Source organism: Simochromis diagramma, unplaced genomic scaffold (assembly GCF_900408965.1).
Source record: "Simochromis diagramma unplaced genomic scaffold, fSimDia1.1 OVJJ01000247.1, whole genome shotgun sequence".
NCBI lineage: Eukaryota > Metazoa > Chordata > Actinopteri > Cichliformes > Cichlidae > Simochromis > Simochromis diagramma.
In genome coordinates, this window is record NW_024386949.1 from 1,741,262 (window position 1) to 1,767,585 (window position 26,324).

At 39.5% G+C, this 26,324-nt stretch overlaps 1 protein-coding gene across 1 annotated transcript in view; it reads right to left on the bottom strand.

Annotated features, from left to right (window-relative positions):
- Positions 1–5,970, bottom strand: part of LOC120737661 (contactin-associated protein-like 4) — a 145,181-nt gene extending 139,211 nt beyond the window's left edge. The window contains exon 1 of the mRNA XM_040038498.1: positions 5,552–5,970. Coding sequence (XP_039894432.1) covers positions 5,552–5,636 — 85 coding nt within the window. The 5' untranslated portion in view covers positions 5,637–5,970. The remainder of the gene's footprint in view (positions 1–5,551) is intronic.
- Between the last annotated feature and the right edge of the window lie 20,354 nt (positions 5,971–26,324).

Sequence of the window (26,324 nt, forward strand, 5' to 3'; positions counted from 1 at the left end):
TCAGTTTAATTATTAACTTTCTGCCACTGTACATATGTCCCCCTCTCAATCAGCAGTCTGTCAGAGTAGGACAGAACCATAGACAGTATAAAGTGTGGATGTAGTTACTATGACGTCACCGTGTGGTTTCTGAAAGACTTGAGATGTGTTTTCATCGTTGCCATTCTGTGTTTTGAAACTGGGACCTAATTGTGAAACTGCAAGCTAATGAGAACACCCCAGATAATCCTCCCTTCTGAAACTTAAAGTGGCCAGAATTCACATAATGGACTTAATCTTTTATTTTGTATGACCTAAGAAGACTGGCTGAACCTGAACACTCTTTAGAAAAGTGCTTACTGAAGTTAACTCCGTGGGCGGGTTTCCTACAGAAAATCATGGGTATTGTCCCCTGATGGCTATTAAAACGTCTGCAGGTTTACACTGGCTTCACTTTTCATGTCCAACTTTTGTACAGCCTATAGTTAGGACCTTCTTCCAGACAGTAGGAGGTGTATGAGAGTAACTTTCCACATTCTGCATGTATATCTCTGTGTTCAACACAACAAAATGGAGCAAAAACATGTTTCAAACAGGAATAGTGGTGCACTGACAGCACATTGTTAACCCAATTCAAGCACCAATGGCAGCTGACAAATTCTACAGATTCTATGTTTCTATATTCTAATTTTCAATTCCATTTGTACTCCTGCATTTAGAAAAAAGCACTTCTATCCACATCAAGATTTGCTAACAGTTTGTTTAAAACCTGCAGGGTTTTATTCTCATTACCTCATTCTGACACCTAAAACTGACCTGAGGCTCGAGGCTCCAGCCGATAAACAGTTACTCACTGTTTTTGGAGCTTAAATGGATATTTTAGTTTTTATTTTTGTCATATAGCAGCTGCTGAACATACATTGACTCTTTTACGTTTTCATATTGGAAGGCGATTAAATGCACACTGGCTTTACGGCCCTGCGGGTAGCTGCTTCACACACCGACTTCCCTGAATCTCATCAGCTCAACTCCAGTGACAAAGCAGCTCGCTGCTTCGGCTAACAAGTCATCCGAGCGCCGTCGGTTGTTAAAATATGTATCTCTACTTTGTTGTCATTTAGTGCCACCTCCATAATGAACAGTGAACTGTCTCCGTGGAGAATTGAGATGTGAGGCTCAGGCTAAGAACTTGCAGCTGGGATCCCTCCATCTCTGCAGTCTTAACTTATTATGCTGCTGTGGTTTATGGTCCGTGCATGATGAGTGTGCTGCTGGGTCACGCTGAGCGAGATAATCACAGATAGAGACAGATACAGAGAGAGAGAGAGAGAAAGAGCCTAGCCAAGGAAAAGAACCACAAAGCAAAAAATAATAAAAACTGAGAGAGATCGACAGAAACGCTGACTGTAACAGTCGCATTTATTTTTTTAAATATTCATGCAATACTGGCAGGCCACTGCCATGGCACGACTTGTATGTATTTTCTAAGCTTTAAGTATGTGTTAGTAAACAGCCTTATCATTTAAAAGCTTCCATAAATCACTGATTTTTCCTGTCACTGAACATGTGAGACTCACTTTAAAAGCTAATTCAAGGCAAACGGACAAATCCTGAGATGGAGATCCATGATGCAGTTAGCTAAGCAGCTGTTCTAGGGAGTAAATTTCACTCTTAGTCAAACATGAAGAGAAATGTTCAGACTACGGGTTTTGAACCTGTGGCTCTGAGCCTCACGCAGCTCTTTGTCAGTCTCCAGTGGTGATCACGGCAGCTTTGACAAAAAATAAAAAGCTGCTGTTGGCTGCTCCCTTGTCACAGAGGGTAGCGCCGCACGTTTCATCTGGCAGATTTTTTACGCTGGGTGCTCTTCCTGACAGAGATGGATAATGTTTTTCTTTAACAGTTAATTATCATTGCTGCCAGTGATTCTTTACATTCTAATTGTAACATGTATGCAATAAGCAGTAATAGCTCCTGCACGCTGTCATTGACAATGGTGCTAATTTCTTCTTTCCCAGCTTTTACTGCGGGTACACCTCCTCGCACATAAATACGTACATGTGGAGCTGACAAGACGCAGCTGCATCGCTGTTTGTTCATTCATTTGATGACAATATGTTATGTTATTTTAAGTGCAAAAGCTAAAAGCTTCTCAAAAAGTGTTAAAGCAACGAGGGCAGAGCTGAATAACATGTCGACACCTTCCACTGTTCATGCGTCACTTGTGCTTCTCGTACAAGTAAGCTGCAAATGTGTGGTGGTCTCATTCTGACGAGAAAATCAAGCTGCCATCACAAGTTTTGCCAGATTTTTTTGATAAAATAGTTCCTTGTTGTTGTTTTGTTGTGAGAAAAGAAAAGCAACATTTGAAAGATTTGCTTTTTCAATCAGAGCTCCGTTATAAGGCGTGTTTTGCAGCCACATCACAAATTAAGTGTTTGAGTTGTTTCAACCAACAACAACTACAAATAGAGACATCTTATTCAAATGTGGGGTTGTTGTGGGAGGCCAAGCGCTCTGTTGCTAATAAACCCTCAGATAAGCATTGCCAACAGCATTTACAGATACTCAGCACACCAGAATACTTTTTCACTTCTACTATCTTTGTCTCAGGATTACAATTGCACATATTACGTGTTAGACTGCAAATCTTCTGGATTTCCCTGTTAGCTTTCTTGCACGTGCAAAGGTGGCACAAATGGCTTGTCTGTTATTCCTGTGATACCGATGGCAGGCGACTCCACATACAGCTCCACACACCTTCAAGCTGAGCTGGAAAATGTGCAGAAACACATCTATAAGGGAAGCAAGGTCTCTCAGAAAAAAAAGATTTTGGGTCATAAAGTATTAACAAACTGTTTTCAGCTTCACGTGGAAGGACTCAGTGAGCAGGGAGGACACATGCAGAGCGGGAAAGATGAAGAAATGCGGAGGCATGAATTGGAAGAACAGTGATGGCGCAGTGAGACATCCTCTTTGATCCAGGTGTAGAGAAGAGATTTGGGTAGAGGAGGACAAAGAGAAAGACACTCGAAAGGAAAACAAATAGAGACGCATCTCTTCAGTAGGACAAAGGGAGTGGAGAGAAACTGGCAGGAAACAAAAGGAAGGCTAAAAGAAAAACGCAACAGGCAGAGAGACAAGTCGGACAAGGAGGAACGGATGGAGAGTTCGCACCACATCTGAGTCAGAAGCAGCAGGAAAGCGAGGAAACAACTGAAGGAGAAACACAGCAGGTGGAAAAAGAGAGAGAGCCTGATATTTTGGTGAAGCTCTAGATGTTTTATTCAAGGAGGAAGGATGGAAACTACAAAGCCATCTACTCTAACTGCTTACACACGGCTTTGTCTACACTCTTTCCACAACACCATTTATCCATCATCTGTCTGCAGAGTGTGTCTCTTTCCTTACCTCATTACTGTTAGACAACAAAATCACACACAAACTGAAAGAGACTTTTTATGCGCCTTGTTGCTCCTGGTAGTTACAACGGGTGAAACATTAGGATTCTCTCTTTGCTTTTATGTTTAACTTGGTATTTCCACTCAATGATGTTTCAAATTATATAGAGACAAATAAGTTTCACAGAACTGTTTCTACTACTGTGTCTCAGAAATCCTAAACCTACAAATATGCAAATATCCATTTCAGAAGATGAGATGTTTCATTATTTCACTTTGCACTTGTCTAAGTGGCTCACTCATATATATATACTGGGGTCTCAGTGCAGCCCATCACAGTCCAGCCTCTCTCCTTCCCTTAAGCAAAGAAAATTCACTTAACAGGGGAGAAGATGAGGACTAGCTGCTCCTTGTAAACAGAAGGTTTGAGCAGGCAAGTGGCTGCGTGTATGAGATGACCATATATATGATATCGGCTCTCTAAAACAGCACACATTGAAAAAGACTGAACCTGTGCTCTGACTTTATTATTTGAAACTCTATTAAAAAATGAATATCCACCACTGTAACAGCAAAGTAATGACAGCAACATATGAAAATTATAATAGGTTCCATTTAAACTGAGATATAAGGTGAGCTGAGAGAGCCCCCCCCCCTTCAGCAGATGAAAAGTGAATCCAGCCTTCTGGTGTCAAAGTGCCCATATATCATTCTGCACAGTGAAGCTCAAACATCCAAATGCATTAATAAGCACAACACTTCATGTATTTTCATGACTGCGCCCTTCTATCAAGTGGAAATATTCAGGATGTCTAGTGCATCGCTTTAACCCGGACATGCTCGCAACACCCAGCCTGACAAATGTGGTGTCTTTGGAAACTTTGAGGTCTCCACTTGAATTTCAAATAAAGCTCTGCGAGTGTGAGCAATGTTTGGCTGCACAGCAAGAGTTTCTAATGACTGTGGGATTCAGGGGGTCAGTGACTGTAAATATGGACGCGAGAGGAAAAGGGAACACGAAAAAGAAAAGTGGAGGACTTGCAGAGTAAAAGAGCTATGGAGAAGAAAGTGAAGATAACAATATTTTACACAAATCACGTCTTTAAGAGTGTAAGGTAGGAACGCTATGAAATAAGAAATGAAAAGAAATCACTGAGCTGCGAGAAAAGAGAACAAGACAGGAGGGCGGGAGAGTCATTTTGCCATCTGTTTCCAATGTGTACAAGCGTATGGCATCTCCCTCTCTGCTCCTTTTGTCCATCTCTCTCCCCTTCGCCTCTTCTTTCAGGCAGAGGAAGAAAACAGCAACGCCCAGCTTCACATTCCCACAATGACACATAACTAGAGACCTGGAGGCTCACTAATGCTCAACTCAGACATGATTCAGTGATGAAAAGTGACATTTCTTCACCTAAGACGCAACCCAGCATCCTCTCAGTCCCAAGCCCACATCTACTGTACAAGCTGCATTCAACCTCTCTCTCTCTCTCTCTCTCTCTCTCACACACACACACACACACACACACACACACACACACACACACACACACAGCTTCACCCACACTCTTGTACTCCGAGCAGGCTCAACATGCTTTGCCAAGCACAAAATTAACCAGAAAGCAAACACATAACCTTGCTGTATGGAGTGGATGAACTCGATTCAGTGGTTATCATAAAGGCTTCAGCCTACAGAGGTTTGAACACACAGCTGAGACCTTTTACTGACAAACACTGAGCTCTGTGAAACCTTCTGGGCTGCAGCATCCTAAATACAAAGGTTTTCAGGAGGCACTGTGAGTCTGAGAATCAGGAATCTTTGGAAAGATGCAATACAAGGGGCTTAATCACAAGGGGAATGTTTTCTAGAGAAGTTGACTTGTGCAGGAGAAGCGTTTGGCTTAAATGTTGCTCTAATAAAAAGGGCAAAAATATCTTTAAAAACAATCTACTTCTTTAATTTCCTCTGATTGGCAACGAAGACGCGCTGAAAGCTGATGAAGAAGAAGAAAGCTCTTTATAAAGCTCGAATGTTAATTTAAAAAGTAACAAAAACATATCGGTCCCCCGTGTTTCTATCGCTCTAATCAGATGAATGGTGTCGTGTTTTAAGCAGACTCCCCGCACTTGCTGCGCTACCTGCGGGAAAAGTAAAAAACGCACAGCCGGCTCACCTTCCCCGGTCGTCCCGTATGCGCAGGAGAGAAGCAGGGCGACCTGAGCGATAATCCCAGCAACTCTTTTAGTTCCCAGATCCATGGTGAAGCGGTGAGAGGCTGCAGAGAAGCCCGGCGGCTGCTGGAGGAGAGAGACGAACGAACTCTCCTCTCCAGCTCCAAGAGAGATCTCCTCAAACCAGAATTGAAGGGGAGGAAGGGAGGCAGTGAGGGAGAGTGAGAAAGAGAGAGAGAGAGCGAGTCGAGGGTCTTACTACACGTTCCCAGCGGCAGCTTCCGTGCGCCTCCCTCTCCTCTGAAAGCTCTTCTTCAGTCCATCGATGTTTAATAAGCACAGTTTCAAAAGCCCTGCGCCTTGCAAGATTGGGTCCTTCAGTTCCAATGGGGTAATAAATCCTGCCAGGCAGACTCGTTTCACGTGAAATGCACATCCACACACAAATCCACGCCTTACTCAACACTTCATTTTTATGGTGTGTGCATTTTAAATCTCACTAACTCGAATGCTTTTTATTTACAAAAAGTAAAGTAGTTGTGCAAGCGCCTAAATTTGTGTACATTTGGAGCAAGTTATATTCCTGTGTGGGCTTAAAACGTGCGCACAGCTGGGGAACAAACATTCAACACAGTCACATTAGTTTAACAATAAATATAAACAAGCAATACAAAAAGTGCATAAGAATGAAGGCGATTTGTGATAGCTAATAAAAAAAAGGCTGTCATTACAACGTTCAGCTGTAAAATCTCATATAAAGCTGTATTTACATTTCTTGGGGAGAAATGAGGGGCAACATGTGTACAACTCCAGGAAGTACTGCCAAGACCCAAGCTAACCTAATCAGCTAGTGACTGTGCTTTACATTTGCTACCACACAAAGAGCTGAGCATCATCAATCTTCTCACCCAGCTCTGTAAGTAATCAAACAAGCATATTTTCCACAATCTTTGATTATCTCGTTGTTTTAAGTTGATTTTTTCCAATTGTCACCAAGACATGACAAGTGTTTGCATTAGCATCCCGTTACTGTCTTGAAAATGTATTCCACAAGTGCCCTGTACTTGGCTGTCTGGGGAACATTGGTGCTCATCTCTTTGAGATATTGCAGATACATTAGAAGAACAGGTGGCACCCAGCGAAGGTGAGTCTGCAAAAGGAAAATTGTGGTATAAGCATACTTAATGTATTTGTGAGACAAGTTCACCAAACTAAAGCATGCTCTGCTTTGTTCTCCTTTTTAAGTCAGATGGAAACCATCATTTATAACATGATCCTCACGTTATTTTAAATAAGCTTTGTAACTTGTGACTGAGACACTTCTGTGGCCATAGATCAGTGAGCAAAGGGTTGCTTTCCCATAGACCTCTATAAAATCTGACTTGTTTTTAAACCCGAAGACGTGCCCCCTTCTGGCAACTGGAAAAAATAATGCAGGTTTTAGGCACATATGCGCTAGCTTCCCTTTTCAAATGCAGAAGCTACAGTGTCCATCTTTATTTTAAACTGAAGAAGAATATCAGCCTGTGTGTGTGTGTTTTTTTTTATTTTTAAAAAAAGATGACATTGTGCTACAGAGGGTACTCTGGATACATGGTCAGTGATTGTTGGGTTGTCAGTTGGGTTTTCATCAAACCAGGCAACAGTCGGGCATCATGTTGTGGAAACTCCTGTTCTGGAATAGCTAATATGGATATCTCCCAATTTGAATTTAAACAATAACAATGTACTCTTTGAGCAAAATGGCAGCTGTCAAGTATTTCCCCTCTATCCACGACAAAACAGACAACAAGAAAACCTGGCCTTTTTTTGACCCTGCGCCAAACCAGAAAAACTCTTTGCCCATCGGTTCCAGAAACGACTGCTCTGCTAACAACTTGAATGATGGTGCTGATCAGCAGCTCGAAGCTCCGGCAGCCTGGAAGACATCAAACATTTTGCCGGTGCCTGATTACCAGCCTCTGGATGTTTTCAGTGCGGCAGAAGAAGATCCTACTGTAGCGTCATGGAGCGAGGCGGATGATATCTGTGAGCTCTGCATCAGGCTCAAAGAAATTGAGCTATGCAACATGATAGGAGAGACAACGAGCAACCAGGAGAGTGAGTGTGATAGCAATTACCTGTGATGTTATTAGACAACTTAATAGCTCACTTTAGAGCCACGGGAGTTAACACAGTTGGTTATTCTGCAGTTTTGATGAGTATCATCATTAGTATAACTAAACTAAATTAGTATCATTTAGTCGTCTGAAACTGATAAAGGAAAAGAGCAGAAGAGATATATGAAAAGAAGTGAAGCTGTGAAAACAATTGTAATATATTGTGCACAAAACATTCTGTTAGTGCTAAAAAGTTTTCAGATCCTACATAATATGACTGTCAAAGTACTACACATCACACGTGAGAATCCTGCACTAAAACTGCAGCCTAAGTTAATGTTTTTAAATATGATAATAAATGGTTTAAAGTAGTAAAAATGAAAAATGCTCAATTTAAACAAGATTTTTAAATGTGAAGTTCACCTGTATTTTTCATAGATGAGACCTAGATTAGATCAGTTCAATTTAAAGTCTGTCAAATGGCTTATAAATTAATTGACTTGTCACTTTAGTTTTACATGTATTTATTCTCAAGTGGTTTTAAATAATAACAGAAATATTTAAGGTCTGTTAAATGTAGGGGGTTTAAAAATGCATTTATTTCACAGTGAAATGTAGAAGCTTGGATTAAGTGAAAATATATAATATAATGTAATATAATATAATATAATATAATATAAAGAATTTTATCCCCTCTAATGCTTATTTAAGTGAAATTCTTGCAGTATGTGATGCATTACGGTCTCTCTCTCTCTTTCAGAAAAGTTGCTGAGGAACATTGGGTATTACTGGGTCAAGCAGAAGAGGAGAAAAAGGAAATAAAAATCTCAGAAAGACAAAAACATTAAAATGAACTGCAATGACAAGCAATTACGCTTTTGAGCTGAAATGTTTTTCTGTTTGTGTGGGTTCTCAGTTTAGCCACTTGACTGCTTTTGCTACTATGTGCATCTTTGTCCATCAGTTTTTATCATTATACACTAAAACACTGTGTAAACACTGGAAACCTGCAAAACCACAAAAATTGTAGTATCACAAAAATCTAGCTCGTTGTACTAAACTAAACACTTTCAGACAGCGAGTAGTGAGTTGTTTTTAAAATAAATTTCTGACTGGCTGCCATGACTCACTGCAACCATGCCAACCCACAGAAACCACAGCAAGCGAAACATTACAGGAGATCATTTACAGCCCAAAATTTTTAAGCTACTACCAGGGGTTTGAATGATTAAGGGTTAAAAACAACTCTTACTTGTCTGTTAAGGGTAAAGTAGAATTTGGCAGATGGGGGAACTTAAAGGCAAAGCTGATAAATGATTGACCTTAAAAAATACTTTGTCTTGAGAACTCCAGTGGACTTGCTCTGATTGAGAAAGGCGATCAGCTCATTTACTGCTTATGGCTCTGATGTTTCCAAGTCTTTGTGGATTTAGGCAACTGTATTCTACGGAATACATTTAAAGTTGGGAAGGGGTGCTTTATTTACTGCTCAATCCAGAGTGCCGACATTAAAAGTGTCTCGGCTTCTCCCACAAAAACAACAACTGTGATCAAATACCATGCTTATGTTTAAGGATACAGCAAGCTGATGAAAATTAATGAACACTACAGTTACCTACAGCTTTACTACAGTAATCATATTTAAAGATGTAGAAATGTGCCAGCTACCAAACAGCTGTAACGATCTGCTTTGCGCATGTATCGGTGTAGCAAGAAAATTAGCCAATATGTTTCCCATTTGACGCTTGATTGCCTTTTTGGGGGGGCAGGGGTGAGGCAACAGCCACTCAGAATTGTCCCATGGATTTTTATTCAGGATTCTTTGAGCCATGTCTCCTCCTCATACATTGTCTCAGATAAAGTATATCAACAGCTTGCGCTGTGCATGCCATTACAATCTGAAGTATCCGGGAGCTGCTGCTAATTCAAATGACAGAACAACAACGTTGCCAGGCAGTCGCTGTAGGTGGCAATAGTTTGCTGTGCTCATGTGAAGTAAAGCTTGCATTGTGAGAGACAAAAGCATCTGATTGGCATATAAAGAAGAGGAGGCTATAAAGGTCCCCAGATAAGCACATTCAAAATCTACTTTGGTCTGCTACTTTTTTGTTGTATAAGGTTTTACAAACACACACACACAAAATGCATGGAGTGCTCTGATGGCGCCCAGATTTTCTAGACACTAGGTTAAAATTTGCTCTACAGTTCGAAGCGAAATTTGTTCTTGGCTTTACTTAAGTCAAGAGTAAGGGGTGGGTTAAAGCAACCGTGATTCAACACACAGTAGTCGTTTGAGACCAATTTGTGTAACACAGAAGTGCCTGGGGATGAGGTTATAATGTTACATTCAACAGATCGGGTGCAGTGCAGAATATTGAGTGCATACATTTAGAGAGAGAAGCTTTCGGTTGCGTTCGGTCGATAATGCACGGTCAAGAAAAAGCCCTGAAAACAGAGAAGAGAGGGGAAGGCGTGCAGAGAGTCAGCAGGGGGATCTGATAATGAAAACCTACTGAGAGTATAGACAGCAGGGGAATGAGATGATAAAAAACCTGTTGAGAGCAAACACAGTGGGAGAATCAGATACAAACACTCAACATTAGCATCGGACACCTTGCTGGCCTGTGGACATACCGCACACAGAGAAAACAGCTGCTGCTTAATGTTTAAATCAGACCAGTGAGAGGTTTTCAAACTATGTCAATGTGAGACGTGCAGAAAATGCAGAGACAGAAAACAGCAGGCTTTTGGTGGCAGAGGTCAAACTGAGAGTGACACACAGCAAGAAAGTTACAGTAGATTGATAAGGTGAGACAGAAAATCTAAAATAACATTTTAGAAGCAGGTAAAGGGATAATGAACGCACTTTTTATTCTCTTTCAACTAGCTCTGAACATCAAAAAATACTCAAAGAGTAAACTATGGGGAAGGAAAGACAGACAAATCTTAGGTTTTGTAGAGTCTGAAAAGAAAAACAACAACTTCACAACACGGGTGTAGTTTCGACTTTGTGAAAGGAAGATTAGTTTTTGCCTTATCTGACAGGTTTGACAGAATCACTTGGCAGTTCTCAGTGAAAGCCTACAATGGGACACTGGGGAAAACCAATTTGCTTCTTTTCAAATAGAAAAACTTTCAAAGAATTGTGTGTAAAAAGTGACCAGATTTTCATTTACAGGTTAAAGAAAGAAAATAAGACTCTTTGTGTCCACTTGGTTTGGCACTAGTGAATACAGTACAGATGAAAGCAGAGCAAGGGAGTTAATTGTGACCCAGACGTTACCCATCAACGAACACTTTAATATCCCTCCATCCTCCATAGCAGAATTTGGTCTCTCTGGAGTTAGTCAGTTAAACCTGGATGGAGCTCATTTATCAGACTGTAACATCTCATCTTGTCTGGTTGGAGATTTTGGCAGCAGAAGGAAATCCACCCAAATTGTGATGACAGCACATCGTGACAGGCCTGTGGAGAAGTGCTCGTATGATGAGCATGAAAGGCCACTGTCAATTAAATGTTAACTTTTGCTTCAATATATCTCTAATAAGATAGTCCCTTCAGCCACCCATGTGAAAAAAACTGCCTTACTTTTGAATTAGCAAATTGTTTGAGCGTACCCTTTGTGGCCTGGGGGGATTTTATAGTCTGGTAGTGTAATAATGCTCATAACAGTGTGATGGGACACTGTTAGAATAATCAATCCTCTATTTTAAAATTGGGACACTGAACAAAGCTCAGCAAAGTTTCCATTCTGCCAGAGCTGGCAGGGAAATGAGACCAAAACAGGAAGCACACCCATGAATTTGTCATTCACACAGACTGCAAATTTTGCACTTGTTGGTGGTTTTTTCTTTACTTTTACATTTAAATCGTACTAAAACCTTCTCAGGCGGGTTAAGGTCAGTGAGCTGATACAGGAATCTGTCACGCTTCTCTGTCAAGAATCCTTTAAGATCCTTGAGGTGTGTTTTGGGTCACTGTCTCAGATGTTGTGGCGTACATGGTGGTTAAGTCTTGTTTGATGATAAAAGAGTCACTCAGTCTCCATCCAGCTGATTTTGAGATGTATGTGCTGCTTGGACTGATGCAGTTTCTAATGGAGTGAATCAATCCTTTGCAGCAGTGGCTGTCATGAAACAGCTGTTTAGCAGGCAGGATGTCCACCCAGATGCAAGATTTGGGAGACCTGAGTAAACTCAAAAAGCAGCTTTTAAATGTAAGCTCTCACAAAATATAAAACAATTGCAAGTCAAGAAGAAGAAATACAAAACTACAAGTCTTTTATAAAAACACAGAACATCGAGAAACACAACTGAAGGTAAAGACTTGTGGAAAAGTTAAAAAAAATGAAACAAGAAAGAACTATTACCAAGACAATAACTCTGACTCACAAGCCTGAAACAGAAAAACAAAAATACAGAGAGCAAAACCAAAAATCCACACGAGCCAACAAAAAGATGAAAGCCTGGCTCCAAGGCCCAGACACATGACGATGGCCACCTTTGGTATTCCTTTCCAGAATTTCATCACAGCATTTCATGGTTCTTGTGACTGAACTTGGTGTCTTTTGGTGATTAAGTGCTGCTTTGCTTTTCTTAGCTGAGCGGGGAAAACAATTACCCAATGAATTACCAACGTAGGCAGATAGGACTGTTTTTATGTATACCAGCAGTAGCTCAACACAGCACAACTGATGGTCTCATTAGAGGGTGAGAAATCCCACAAACTTTTGACAAGTTGTCTGTTAATTAAAAGGCACCCCGCATTGATGCTGGCAAGGATACTGGCAAGGATACTGCCTTTCTTTTGTAAAGTTGTGATCACAGCAAACACTTTGATGGATCTAAAATCTGATACATATTCATGAAATTATATACAAGTTTTATTTGTCTTCAGTACCTTATTAATTTTGTGTTTAGTCTATATATTCTTACTGGATTTATTATGTGACTCATATCTCTCTTCGGTTTTCTCATATTTTATTGTAATTTATTATCAGAGTATTTTATTTCCATGTTTACTTTTATCTTTGCTGGGCTTTATTAGAAATGACATCACTTCCTTGGTGTTTCTAAACAAGAATAAAAAGCTGATGAAAGCTGAACTTTTGAGATCTCAGACTAATTGATGACACTAGATTGCTTCACTCCCACTTTGCAGAATAAACCAAACCACAGAAGTAAAAGGTTTAGTGATTGAATAAATGCAAGAAAACTTGCTTTTATTTGAGCACTCATTCAACCATCAGCTCCCAATGGATCCTTCACTGCACTAAACCATCTCCTCTTCTGTCAAACGCAGAGGAATTTCTTTCTCTGATCTGCCAAGTTGGTCGGTAAAAGCTTTCAGCAGATTTTGAACCTGATCCCCGACCAGCAACTTGTTACTTCTGCACCACATAGCAATTAATGAAATATTTTTCCTTTACCATGGTAACTTCCTGCACAGCTAAACAGAGATGCTGAATGGACTTCTGAAAAATAGAACGAGGAGCTGCATGAGAATGAGCACAGAGGGAGAGGGAGGCCAGTGTAGATGTAACTACAACTGAAAGTAAGTAATATAGATGGTTTTTAATTATGGCTTCATCTATGATTGGTATTTTTTAATCTAAATTCATTTCATTATACTTCATGAGCAGAGCTGAAAATTCCTCCTGACAGAGTGTGAAAATAGGTGAAAGGATCAACTTGGGATCTGTTAGTATTTCTGTGCATGTCTTTGGATAAATATTGATAAGAGAGAGAAGCTTTTCATTTGAGACCATTCACTAATGTGCTGTCTGAGCCACTTTACAGTCATATCATGTTTGTTTCTACAAATCAGGACCTTTTTCTAACAGAGCATGGAGACAAATCTTACTATAATATACCAACTCTTACTGGGAGCTACCAAACCTTCATACGATTTGATTTGATTTGAATCAAATCAAACCTGGCACGCAGGTACATCTTAGGCCTCTGAAGGTTTTATCTATATCACATTATCATGTTGTAATGCTGCCTAGCAACCAGAGGATTTTTTTTCTCTGTTTTGTTTATAAATAGTCCCAAAGAACGACTGTTAAGAGACGACTATTCATAAAGTTTGGGAAAGTTGCAGTCAGCTGAGAAGGAAGAAGTCATGTGGATGAGTGATGAAAGGTTTCTCTCAGTGAAAACGCTGCATCCAAATGAACAGAATCAACTTTCTGCAAACAGACTTCACAGTTTCTGAGGAGAAAACAGCAGAAAAGAGAGAGGGAGGGAGGGTGGGGGGTTAGGGGAAATATTCGACACAGAGTTAATGAAATGCTGCAGGTTAGATGGTGCAGAGATAATGTTTGTGGTCGATCTCATTAGAGATGCTCACATCTCCAACCCAATGCACACACACAAAAAAAAAAAAAAAAGATTAAAGTTTAGCTTTTTTTCCCCCACAAGATTCAGCAGCAAAATTACCAGCATGATGAATAAACATTATCAAATAAATACAACAGCTTTCAGCATGTGAATGGGCTACTGCACAGGTAGGTCTGAGCTTCCAAGCATTTTGAAAGCAACTTTTAAAGCATACTTTAAACTTTATTCATCTCCATGGGGATCAAATGCTGGGAACAGCCCAACTGATATCACTGTGCATTCTATGACCATTATCAGCGACTATGATTATGGGCATTTGGGAATAAACTATGATAAATTTTGACATTTGAAGTTTTGCATTTGTCCAACAGGGAAGCGCGTATTGGTGCTGTCACTCACCGGTTGCCTCAACAGTTAGACGGCTCATGTAAATGCTTACAGATCTCCTGGAGTTACATTTGAACATGCTGGGTACCCTTTAGCATCATTTTGCTTGTAGGGTTTCTTTGAATGAGGTGTATTTGAACCAAAACCAACCTCTTTTCCTAAAGTTGAACCAAATGTTGGTGCCTAGACCTAACTGAACAGAAATGAAAGCAAAAGTAAAGATAAAGAGAGAAAGAAAAGAAAACTAATCAAATAAGCAGCACTTAAGCAAACCTCCATATGACACCACACTCTTTGGGCAGTATTTACTTTAAAGGGACTAATATTGTATTTTGTTTTTTTGTTCTTTTTAAATAAGTTTGTAGTAAAGATAAAGGTAATATGACAGGTGTTTACTTTGAAGTTAGTAATGGATAAAAAGTATAGATTTGTAAATTAGTGAACATATAAAACTTGAGCTTATTATATAATAACTAACTACTTTCTCTTAGCAACACATTCGTTAAAGATATAACACATTTTGTGGGTCAACTTGAAAGAAAGGAAGACGTGAATGTAATAAAATTGAGATTATATTTTAAGTCTTCATAAGTTGCTTTGTAAATGTTGACACCTCATAGTTTCTAAGTTCAAAGACTGTTCTGGTAATTTTCGAATTAACCTTGACTGTGGTGGATTTAAGCCAAATTTTAACGGGTTGTTAAAATGACTCTACTCTACAGCCTTACAAAGTTTTATTGGAATTCATTAAAAACAAATTATGATGTTTACAAGCAGAAAAAAGTACACAAATGCACACAAACACTACCAACAAACATGACCTAATGTCTAAACAGGAATGAACCATGGCCTAATGGTAGATTGTCTGTCACAGATCAAAATGGCATTTTTTGATGCCCTGAGGTAAGAGCAGTTTGACTGCGCCAACCTCTGAGGAAACAAAAAGCTGGAAAGTCCAACAAAGAAGCTGTTATAACTTCTTTGCAGTTTTGCACTTTCTATTTAACTTCCTGAGTATAAACACTCTAAAAGAGGAGTGTTTTTCAGGCAGTCCTGCCAGAAACGCAATTAATTAGGTTCCAAACTCACAGTTAGCAATTGCTCATAGTTTTACACAGCTAATTTAAACTCTTCATCAAATTAAATGATGTACAGTCTATAGAACAAGACTCCCAGAAAGCTAAAGTGACTGACTAGTGCTGCCACGAACCAATCCAGCTATTAATGAACTCACTGCCAGTAGAGTATCTCACAAGTTAAACTTGCAAATCGTCCCTATGCCATCAAACATCTCGAAGCACATTTCTTTCCAAGATGAAATTCTCTGACTCAAAGCAGTGGATTCATCCAGCATTATGAAATGTAAGGGAGAAGCACATTTATTAGTAGATAATGGAGTAAAGTGAGGCATTAAAGGCTCAAAATGTCTCTAACATGATGAGTCAGATTGCAGCTGAATGATGTGAGCCCGGGCTACTGCTTCGCCTTTTGTCCACGGTTGTATTTGTGTTGAATAGCAGATGGAGAGAGCTGGTGATCAGTGCATTCTGCCTCTGCTTTATATTCACAGCAGCAGCTGCAGGCTGTTGGAGGCCTGCTGCCTGACCGGCTGGCCAGTTGGCTGAAGCAGAAAAGACACTCAGAGTTTCTTTGAGAGCAGAGCAGAGATCAAGCTGCTGGGAGCCAGAAAAGAGGGAGCGAAATTAACGAGTTCTACAAAGAAGTTCAGTCTTCTGTGTACTGTAAACTCTCTACTGCATTCTAGGTACTAAGAGCTGGAATGAGAGTTCCTCTGTTGGAAATTAAAGAGCCATTTAAGTCAAATAGCACAATGAGTTACCCGCTGTTGTATCTGGTGCTTTGTAGAAATAGCCAAAATATAAGGTATTACAGCTACAATAGATATCGGTGTATTACATGAGAATCGGGGCCGGATTAACTGGATAGTGTTATATGTGTATAATTCAGGAAACCTCAAGTTTTCTGTGTGGTTGAATTGGTAGCTATAGATATTCACTTTAATTTCATTTCATTTATATAGCACCAAATCACAACCGCTGCTTCAATGTGCAGGATTTTACCAACATGGAACTGCCACAGAATCCTAACAGGACTCCAGCTTCATTGTAGCTGCAGGAGTTTGTCTACAGGGAACTGTGTACATTCATGCCTTGAAATGGTTTACATTGTTACATCTGATGCAGGTGTGTCACGATACACTGAAACTGATGAACTGATGAGTGATATTTAAAAATTAAATATTGATGATAATAATAATAATAATAATAATAATAATAATAATAATAATCTTCTATCCTCTTCTGCTTATCCAGTTCAGGGTCAAGGGGAGTCTATCCCAGCTACTGTCAGGTGAGCCAAGATACAACACAGTCAAGTCGCCAGTCTATCACAGGGCTAACACACAAGCATTCGCACTCGCATTCACACCTATAGGCAATCTCTTGGGCTGTGGGAGGAAGCCGGAGTTCCCAAAGACACGTGAAAAACGTGCACACTCAACATAGAAAGGCCAGGTGGTAGATTTGAACCCAGAGCCGTCTTGCTGTGAGGCAAAAGTCCTAACCACATTATAATAATATTAATCCAGCAGCAGTAACTATTGAAGCTTGAGGCTTGGCAAAAACGACTCTATTTGTTCTGTCTGACCAGTTACCTTGCAATGACCAACTTTGTCTCCGCTGCTACTGCAGTATCAGTGAGAGTTAAAGAGACAGGATTAAAGAGACAGTTGGGGATGTGGATAATTTCCTTATTGATTAACATCAATCTCACTGACTAGTTTAAAAGTAAGAAAACACTTAAAACTGTCAAATCTGAGCAGTGTAATGGACAAGGTTAAATTCAGTCTGTAGAAGTACTTTGGATATACTGTGGGGGGAATCAATCTGCAGTTTCTGTAGCTTCTCACCATCTTACAGCTGGAGCGTACCTTAGCCAAAACTAGCATAACAGTTTCTATCTCACAACAAGGGCGTGCATAAATATAAGCAACAGATGAAGGACAGAAAATAAGTAAATTGATTAAAGTTGTCATCTCTGGTCCTTCTGATTTGACCCGTTTTTTTTACAGTGTTGTTAGAGTGCAGTTGTAAGTCAGTAGAGCACTCTTACTGCACTCTTAATATGTTTAATGTGTCACTGGGAAGATGAAATTTTGATTAACATCTCAGTGCAGGAGTAAATGAATCACCAGTCAACTGGTTACCAAACAGCATTGAGAGCACATTGCAAGGTTGCTTATCCATAAACATCCATTTGCATGTAGATAATAGCTGCGCAGGATTTCAAATTAAAATTCTGATATTAAAAACTTCTATTACCAAGTATCATATTACCGTGCATGTTACATTTCCCCCCAAATAGACTGATGCATCCTTTTCAGTTTTAAGCTGAATGAATGAGTTATTTTCATAACTTTCAGAAACCCTGGAAAAAAAAAAATCTCTGCAACCCCGTCAACAACACATCAAGGTGCAGTCTCGGAGAATGCGGGGTAGAGGGTGGGTGTGGGGTGAGGGGGTGAAGGTGTGCAGAGAGGCATCCCAAGGCCAATTTCAGTGTACCATCACATGTTTGAGTACCCCTGTAATAAATAATGAAAGCAAATATATATATCTTAAAAATTCCTGTTTAACTGGAAAGCTTTAAGTACACGATACTACACCAAGTGATACAAATAATGCTGGCATTGTACATAGTCAGAAGAGGTTTAGATGAAACAAATAGAAAAGCATAATGTCAGTCTTGTGTAACAGGTGCATGTCATTACGCTGCTACTTACACACATGCATATCCTGGACATTTAACTCTCACAATCACTTTATTCATGCTGGGTTGGGAACACATTTGCCTTCAATTCTTTGTGTAATAGATTTAATAAGGTGTTACCGGCACTCGTCATAGATTTAGCTTCATATAGACGGGATATGATCACACAGTTGCTGCAGATTTGTCAGCTGTCCATCCAAATTTTGTATTTGATTACAGATCTGGTATGTGGAGGCCATTCGAGTACAAGATTTTTCCAATCTTCTGTGGGACAGTTTGAATTGTGGTCTCAATTTCTTGTTCTTAACTGACTGGAGTGGCAACTGGTGTGGTCTCGTGCTGCCGTAGCCCATTTGCATCAAACTCCGATGTTTTGTGGGAGATGCTCTTCTGCATACCTTGTTTGTACAGAGTGGTGAACTGAGTTACTTTCAGTCCTATGAGTTTGTTAGTAGTGTGGCCATTCTCCTCTCACATCTGACATCAACAAGGTACTTTCACTCAGAAGTGATGCTGGATATGTTCTCTTCTTCGGACCTTTCTCTGTAAATCCTGGAGAAGGCTGTGCAGGAAGAGTCCAGTAAATAAACAATGTCTGAAATACTAGGGACTGGGTATCATCACTGTTTTCTATTATTGATTTGATCCCCGATCCGATTGGATTCGATTCAATTTTGACTAAGACAGTCAGAAATATTATGATTTTGATCATTTATCAGTACTGAAACTTGTGAGACTTCATCAGAGGTGTAAGCACCACCTGTAAAACACCACATACACAACTCACAAGTTCCTGGCTCTCTCGACTCCCCTGTAGAAATGTTTCTCCGAGAAGGGGCAGGCAGTGAGGCACGGCCCCCGTCCTCCGGCACCCCGCCTGGAACTTGTAAGTTGTGGATGTCCACTCAGGCATCATTGATACCTTCTCTGAGATAAACCAAAGAAGAAGAAGCAGAACTGGCTGCTTTGGCTTTTCACCTAATTGGCGTCAACATCATGTCCTAAAAATCATATTTATATACAACTAAACTGTCAGTGCAGCAAATATGTAAATAGATTATTCATCATCTAGTGAGGAATCATCCATTTTTAACATATTCGGGAGTCAAATGTAGTTGTATATAAAAACATATTATTTAATTTTATGTTCAAGTTCAATTTTAAAACTTTAAAATATAATAAAGTCTATTTTTAGTTTACTTTGTTAATAAAGACGTTTCTTAGGATTTTCAGAAACACAAACATTATACATTGCAGATTGCTTCATATTTAACTTTTTCAGCTGAGGCGTTCAAAATAGATAACAGTCCCGTTACACTGTGACAGTCACAGTGTAATGTGGGCAGCTGCCTGCCTAATATAATGTAACATCATCACAATATTTTACATAAAGTGAGCAAATGTACCTTTGTTCCCTCAGCTAAGACAGCTGGGCTGCAGTAGCTTGTGTTGAGAGTGACATCTGTTTTAAAAGCAGGGAACAAAAGACACTGAGCAGCACATCAGTCAGCATAGAAACAGGTCAAATTCTTCATGTGTGTTCATGCACAGACTACATGTGCATGCTGTTGTGCACATAAACTCACAGATGTATATGATAACTCAAGTTTGTGGCATTAAATTTGTATTCTTATTCTAAAAATGTAATACAATACTCACACCAGGCCATCTGCCAAAACCAGCAATGCGACATTCATTCATCGTTCTTCCTTATTCGGAGGCTCGGTTTGGTTTCAGCAGGCTGTTTCGACCATGTTTACATGCCTAAGTGCTTTGAGTTGCTGCTGATGTAAAAGGATGATTATATATGTGGTTTGCTGTAATGAACAGTGGAACAGATGTAACTAATAAAGTGGTTGCTAAAGGTATGTAGCATGACTTTACTGGACTATACATTCACGCTTTGTTCTTAGAATGTACGTAATTTCTTTTTCTGTTTTCTGATGATTTTTTTTCCATTTTGTTGTTCTCAATTTTATAAAGTAAAAAAAACCAAAAAAAACAATCTACTCTACATTAGGCCGTCATTTTTGCAGAACCATTTTTTAAAGGGTGGTGAAATGTTTTTAGTCATTTATCAGAGTTGATGTGATTGACTATTCATGTTTTAACACTCATCTATAAGGTTTGCTACAGTGTCTTTTGCACGGGTGAGTCTGGAGTATAAAAATGCCTTAACTGTTTTGAGAACTGCATTAAGAGTGATGAGAATGACATACCTGATGTGAGAACTGCACCAAAGTGATTGAGAAAACCTGTAAACTCTGAACACACACTTTGTGAATTTACATATTTCTATCAAATACCAGTGATGTTAAAAAAAAAAGGTTCATCGAGTTTCCCAGGCCTCAAATAAGGACAGTTTCTCCATCACAGGGTCTTTGACTACGAGTGACCTGGGTTAAATTTAAAGTCCTGTTCTGCTTTTTGTAGCATTCATGCTGACTAACTTGTCATTTAGTTTACATTTCTGAATAAAAAGACATGAACATTATCCTTTTGGTGTCTCAATACCATAACACATGCTGTAAATGTGCATTTACCGCTCGAGCAGCCAGCTACTTGCTTTTATGTTGAGGTTTTTAACCATTAGTAGAACACATTACATTCACTCTTTAGTTCCATAACCGTCATTTCCTATTAGGGTCCACGCTTTGCTCGGCCACACTTCCTTACAAAGCTACTCAAATATTCACATCTTGAACCATTTGTGGTGATGTTGTGTGCATTTCTCTGGATTATATTTCTCGTAGTCGGGGTTTCTTTTGAAATCAATTTTCATTTCTTACATTTTGCTATAAGTAGATTTAACTGTGGAAAATATCGGCTCATTCCACCCAGTCTTGTATTGTCTAGATGTTTTTTGTGTTTTTCTTTTTAAATTTCTGCTCTTCAGTGAAGCAACAAAATCATTGTTTTTTCTTACGTATTTAACTCAGGCTAAGAAGGGCTGAAACCAATCCCGGCTAACACTGGGCAAATGGCAGGGTATAAACTCAACAGGCTGACAGTCCATCATGGGGCAAATGGTGCAAGTGTTTTATTCACACAGAATAAATACATAACCCAAAGTTCACTACTGGAGACAGCATGGTAGGCAGATTAATATGGCCTCTTCACTGCAAAAGGTCCTGGGTTCAAACCTGTCTGGAGTCTTTCTGGAGATTACATGTTGTCCCTGTGCCTGTGGAATTTTCTCCAGCTACTCTGGTTTCTTCCCACATTTCAAAGACAGACTCATTTGGTTAATCGGCCATTCAATATTGGACATAGGTTGATGTGAGCTTGGTTCCCCTGTGATGACCTGGCAAGCTGTCCAAAGTGTAGCTTACCTCTCACTTTATGTTATGTGGATCCACGGGCTGGTGCCTAATCTGGATCACCAGTAAGGAGATGGATAGAAAATGTTTATTTGGTACCTTTTACAGTATCACTTGTGCAGAGAGTATAATCTATGTTTTTGTGGTTAGTGTTTAAAGAAGAGTCACAAGACTTAAGTTTTCATAAGAACAAAATTCTTTTTTGTAATTTGAACTTTCGTATTTTTTTTTGTCATCATGAAATAAGGGAGCAGGGCCACCTGACCATGAAACTGCTTGATATCAACTGTCCAATTAATTTTCAGACTCAAAAAAAAAAGTGGGCGATTGTGTATGAAAATGGTTGTTATTCCTAAAGGCTTTGTGAATTTTTTTTTTTTTTTTTTTTTAAAACCCCTCGAAACAAAGCTGAGAATCTGCTTTTTACAGCCACGATAATTGATTTAAAGCTTGCAGAACGTTTTGTCCAGCCCTCATATATTTTTTCAAATCCACATTTTTTTCCCCTCCCAGATCGGTTTCAGGGTTACAACTTTATTTTAGTATCTGAATTGGGTTTCGGTAGACTACAGTTGTAGCACTGAAATACAAATAATGTCAGTTATGATCCTTACAAAGACTGTGCACCCTTTTCCCCAAACCCAGCATTGAGCAGGTAGTGCCAAGCAGTCACGGGAAACACTTTGACTGAGCACTACACTTACTCTTGTCCCGAGCAATACATTGGCTAAGTCAAAAAAAAAAGGACCAATTGACAGATTTCTTGAAGTATTCGGAAGATTCAAGACAAACTTTTGTGACTTTATAATGCTCTGCAGCTCAATATTGTTCAGAGTCTGTATTGAGTGGGTACATCAGTAAGGTTTAAGGTTAAAAGTTACCTGGAAGGAGGTGAAGAAAATGTACTTCGACTGTTCTATACAAAAAGAAAGTTTGTGTCTACTATGTAGACATGATGTACAAAAGTAGTCAGGTCACCCTTTAGTAAGAAGAGGCTCTGTTATGTGATAACAGAGTCAGAATTTCTGTTTTCCTTATCTGCTTTCCTTTTGGGTTTCTAAGCAGCACAAACCTTTGAGTCGAGTCATGTAACCTTTCTAAAAGCACCGAACTGCAGCAACATTTGAACAAAAGTCATTAAAATGTCATTTCACCTTTGCCAATTTCAACAACATATGCCAGACATAATTAAAACTACACAGCAAAGAGGAAGTCGTAATTAGCCGCTGACAAAATGTTTCTACACAAAGTAGTTAGACTGACGTGATGAAATAAACTTCATCTGGGACAAAGTTAACAAACAAGTATCACTCAGATCACCTTCACATCATCCTGCTGTCCTCGTAACAATCTGTGATCAATCAAGTCCCAATGAGAAGATTAAATTTAAGAATATATAATATTAATCAGGGGCATAAACACCAACTAGACAAGTATCCATTTAATTATCTCTGCTGTCTGGATTTAATGAAGTTCACCAAGACTTAATGATTAAAAAAAAGAAAAAAAGTGTACGATGTTCACTGCTAACTAGATCCAGACTTGTCTGTTTTTCTTGGGGTTTTGTGTAAGAAGGTGAATTGTTAGCGAGCGTTAGAGAGCCTCAGGTGTCGATAGTTCTGCTTTGTTTAATCCTTACCTGACAGGTGGTGAGAAATGCCTTCAGGCTGGCAGTCCGATGAGGGCGGTGGCAGGTTTCACCAGAGAGGTTTTTCCTGCCTTTGCTGGGTGGACTGCAGGTTAGCTGCATTTCATCAGATCTTTTAGAGGAGAGTAATGAGGGTTTGTTGATCTGACAGTCTTTAGTCTGTCTGCAGCTATATGTCTTTATCACTACAGGTCCAGGGAAAGTATACTTAGTATTGTAAGACTCATGCTTTGTGTATCTGATATAGTTTAAGGCTGCTGCATTATCCATTTGCACTTATTACTAAAATCCACTTACTTTGTATTAAAAAAAAGAGACCATAATAAGAATGCACTACTTGATTTGAAGTTAATATTAAAATTTTGTTTTTTTCCAGGTCCATTTTTTATATTCTGGAACTATAAGGTAGCTTTCTACAGGGAGTGCAGAATTATTAGGCAAGTTGTATTTTTGAGGAATAATTTTATTATTGAACAACAACCATGTTCTCAATGAACCCAAAAAACTCATTAATATCAAAGCTGAATGTTTTTGGAAGAAGTTTTTAGTTTGTTTTTAGTTTTAGCTATTTTAGGGGGATAATTGTGTGTGCAGGTGACTATTACTGTGCATAATTATTAGACAACTTAACAAAAAACAAATATATACCCATTTCAATTATTTATTTTTACCAGTGACACCAATATAACATCTCCACATTCACAAATATACATTTCTGACATTCAAAAACAAAAACAAATCAGCGACCAATATAGCCACCTTTCTTTGCAAGGACACTCAAAAGCCTGCCATCCATGGATTCTGTCAGTGTTTTGATCTGTTCACCATCAACATTGCGTGCAGCAGCAACCACAGCCTCCCAAACACTGTTCAGAGAGGTGTACTGTTTTCCCTCCTTGTAAATCTCACATTTGATGATGGATCACAGGTTCTCAATGGGGTTCAGATCAGGTGAACAAGGAGGCCATGTCATTAGTTTTTCTTCTTTTATACCCTTTCTTGCCAGCCACGCTGTGGAGTACTTGGACGCGTGTGATGGAGCATTGTCCTGCATGAAAATCATGTTTTTCTTGAAGGATGCAGACTTCTTCCTGTACCACTGCTTGAAGAAGGTGTCTTCCAGAAACTGGCAGTAGGACTGGGAGTTGAGCTTGACTCCATCCTCAACCCGAAAAGGCCCCACAAGCTCATCTTTGATGATACCAGCCCAAACCAGTACTCCACCTCCACCTTGCTGGCGTCTGAGTCGGACTGGAGCTCTCTGCCCTTTACCAATCCAGCCACGGGCCCATCCATCTGGCCCATCAAGACTCACTCTCATTTCATCAGTCCATAAAACCTTAGAAAAACCAGTCTTGAGATATTTCTTGGCCCAGTCTTGACGTTTCAGCTTGTGTGTCTTGTTCAGTGGTGGTCGTCTTTCAGCCTTTCTTACCTTGGCCATGTCTCTGAGTATTGCACACCTTGTGCTTTTGGGCACTCCAGTGATGTTGCAGCTCTGAAATATGGCCAAACTGGTGGCAAGTGGCATCTTGGCAGCTGCACGCTTGACTTTTCTCAGTTCATGGGCAGTTATTTTGCGCCTTGGTTTTTCCACACGGTTCTTGCGACCCTGTTGACTATCTTGAATGAAACGCTTGATTGTTCGATGATCACGCTTCAGAAGCTTTGCAATTTTGAGACTGCTGCATCCCTCTGCAAGATATCTCACTATTTTTGACTTTTCTGAGCCTGTCAAGTCCTTCTTTTGACCCATTTTGCCAAAGGAAAGGACGTTGCCTAATAATTATGCACACCTGATATAGGGTGTTGATGTCATTAGACCACACCCCTTCTCATTACAGAGATGCACATCACCTAATATGCTTAATTGGTAGTAGGCTTTCGAGCCTATACAGCTTGGAGTAAGACAACATGCATGAAGAGGATGATGTGGACAAAATACTCATTTGCCTAATAATTCTGCACTCCCTGTATGAATCTGACAGGGTGACATGCAGCGAAGGTCCCCTGCAACACAAACATTTATCTTAACCACCCAGCCAATTAATTTGTATTTTGCAGGGGAAAAAGAAGTTCAAATCTACTATTGTAGATTTCTGAGAATACATTTAGTACCAGTAGCAGCACCAGTGAAATCTGATAATATCTTATAAAAAGCACTGAGTGTTACAAAATCAATGGCTGCTTAAAATGAGTTTCCTGGCAACTTGCTGCATTTTAGAAAACAGGCCCCTTTGCCTTCTTTGTAAAATTAAAACAAGGGCATTTGTCAGCACGTGCAAGCTATTTCTGCATTGCTGAAATCTTGCAACCTGGAGCATTTTGCATATCAGAAACTCTTACAATGCATGCACTTTAAGTCAGTGCCACTGTCAAAATCAACAGGACACAAAATCTAGAACTGATAGCTTAGGTTTGAATTATGTAACACGATTTCACTTGAAACCCAGATGAAAGTTATACTAATCAGTGTCCAGGTGCTTTTTTGTTCTCATCTCACTCTTGGAGAAAAATATTTAATTATTTAATAAAACATCAAATTTGCCAGTGAAGAAAAAAAATATAGTAACACCAGCAAACATGACTGGGGCTCAGAAAAAAAGTTCCAATCAAAATAAAGTAGGTGAGCAGGAGATATTTAGTCGGCTTAAAAGATTTTCTTCTGCACCACTGTGGGGGTCTTGAACCCCTTCTGCTCTGGCTCACACTGCCTGATTCAATTCAATTCAATTTTATTTATACAGCACCAAATCACAACAACTCGCCTCAAAGCGCTTGTAAGGTAGACCCTACAATAATACATACAGATGCAAATGATTGCAGGGACTCCTGTCTGAGGCTATATATATGAAAGTGTATTAAGACAACATCCTTGATTTACTAACATTAAAAATAGCCTCAAGGTGTTTCATAGACTAAGCCTGGATTTACAGTATAAAACCAGGGCAGAGAAGAAAACAGCATTAAAAGCAAACTCTGAATAATTTTATGTTTTATCTCTGAAACACTGGTGTTAAGACAACAACAGACAGCAACTTCTCTAATCCTGTTGGTCTCCCTTTCAGGGCATTTCAGGTTTCGATTGTTTTGGAACAAAGCTGATCAGACCGGCAGCAGCCTCCTCGAAGCGCCAGACGTCTGAGCTGTTGGCCGGTTCACTGCAGCTCATCTCTTCCAGGAATTAACA